The sequence below is a fragment of the Malania oleifera genome, unplaced genomic scaffold (assembly GCF_029873635.1).
Source record: "Malania oleifera isolate guangnan ecotype guangnan unplaced genomic scaffold, ASM2987363v1 ctg839, whole genome shotgun sequence".
NCBI lineage: Eukaryota > Viridiplantae > Streptophyta > Magnoliopsida > Santalales > Ximeniaceae > Malania > Malania oleifera.
The window spans coordinates 1-1,735 of NW_026652161.1; the positions used below are offsets into that span (position 1 = coordinate 1).

A 1,735-nucleotide genomic window follows, 5' to 3' on the forward strand; every position below is an offset into this window, starting at 1 on the left:
GGTATATTGAATTAAATATCATTCAGATGGTTCCATTGAACGTTATAAAGCCCGTTTAGTAGCTAAAGGATACACTCAATGTAAAGGTCTAGATTACATTGAAACTTTTTCCTTAGTTGCTAAGCTTGTTAGTGTTCGGTGTTTACTTGCAGTTGCTGCCTCTCGGAATCTTTTTCTTCATTAGCTTGATGTAAATAATGCCATTCATCATGGTGAATTGTCTGAGGAAGTATATATGCAGCTTCCTCCTGGTTTTGCAGTTCAGGGGGCGAATATGGTTTGTAGATTAAATAAAAGTTTGTATGGTTTAAAACAAGCTTCACGTCAATGGTTTTCCAAGTTGTCATTAGCCCTTTTATCTTATGGTTTCATTCAATCGAAGGCTGATTTCTGCCTATTTACCATTATTACTGATATTGATTTTACAGCTCTTCTCATATATGTTGATGATATTATAGTTGCTAGTTCCAATATGTCTTGCATCTCTGCCTTTAAATCATTTCTTGATGAGAAGTTTAAGATTAAGGATCTTGGTTCCTTACGCTATTTCTTGGGTTTGGAGGTAGCTAGTTCTTTAAAGGGTATTTCTCTTTGCCAGCGGAAATATGCCTTAGACATTTTGCAAGATTTAGGTCTTTTAGGATGTAAGCTTGTTGATTTTAAATATGTCCTTTAGTTTTCTAATTTCCTTCTTTATGAATCACACAATATAAGTTTTATTAGCAACTGGTAAGTGTATTTGGACTAAATTTCCTCCTTTTTCTCTTTGTGACAAAATCAATTAAGTGTGGACACTGAGAATAAAATTAAAATTAAAAAAAAAAATACAAGTTTCCTATACTCATTAAAATCAATGAGAGAAAATTGCCAGAGAGGTAATCACGAGAATTACTTCACCGACTTTATTTGGCTATATGGTGAAGTCATTAGTTTTCATTTTTCACTCAAACAAAAGGATTGAAGAAATATAAAGTATAGAATTTAATTTTAAAAGGAAGAGGAAGGAATACTCAATTTAAAATTTTAGCATGAAACTTGTTCGAATGCTCGAGGGAAAAGGGGGAAATAAAACCTGCACAATTAAAATTTGCCCTTTCAATTAAGGAGAAGTCGTTTGTTTTTGTATGTTACAATTTTAGGTTTAGGGACAACCTTTTCTGTCATCCCCAATTTACTAAACAACTAAGGGACAAACTTCAAATGGTTCTCCTTTTGTCTCCAAATTTTTTTTTTTCTTTTTCTTTACAGAATATTATTTTTCCCATTTACTCAAAAAATTTTAGAACTTCAAAAATATTCTTGTGATATTTGTTTCCTATGTAGAGGTGATTGGACTTTTATAATATTTGAGAAGGTAGCAATTTTATGATTTCAGCCCTATTTTTTTCATTTAAAATTTTTTTTTGGCAAGCTGCATACATACCTACATATATATATATATATATATATATATATATATATATAGGAATTATTGGAGCATAAATAGGCTTGCAAACCTATCAATCCTTTTCAAAATTTTCACCTAAACTTTCATTCCTCTCATATATGTTTTGGTTGAACTTGAGTAATCAAAATTCAATACCTTTTAAATTTCTATTTCTTACCAAGCCAAAAAATTTTGGATGAATTTCGTCCACTCCCATCAACTCTCATTACAAAGTTGCATCATACACAATTTTAAAATGGAACTCATTTACACAAATAAAACTGCCCAAAAAAAGGCGCACACAAATTG

General features: G+C 30.9%; 1 protein-coding gene across 1 annotated transcript; it reads left to right on the forward strand.

Moving 5' to 3' along the window:
- Positions 1 to 184: 184 nt before the first annotated feature.
- On the forward strand, positions 185 to 676 carry LOC131147236 (uncharacterized mitochondrial protein AtMg00810-like; the record flags this gene model as incomplete). The annotated part of the gene is made up of 2 exons (XM_058096998.1): positions 185 to 277; positions 383 to 676. Coding segments are annotated over 2 exons (387 nt in total), but the record flags the coding sequence as incomplete, so codon positions are not given.
- Positions 677 to 1,735: the final 1,059 nt, after the last annotated feature.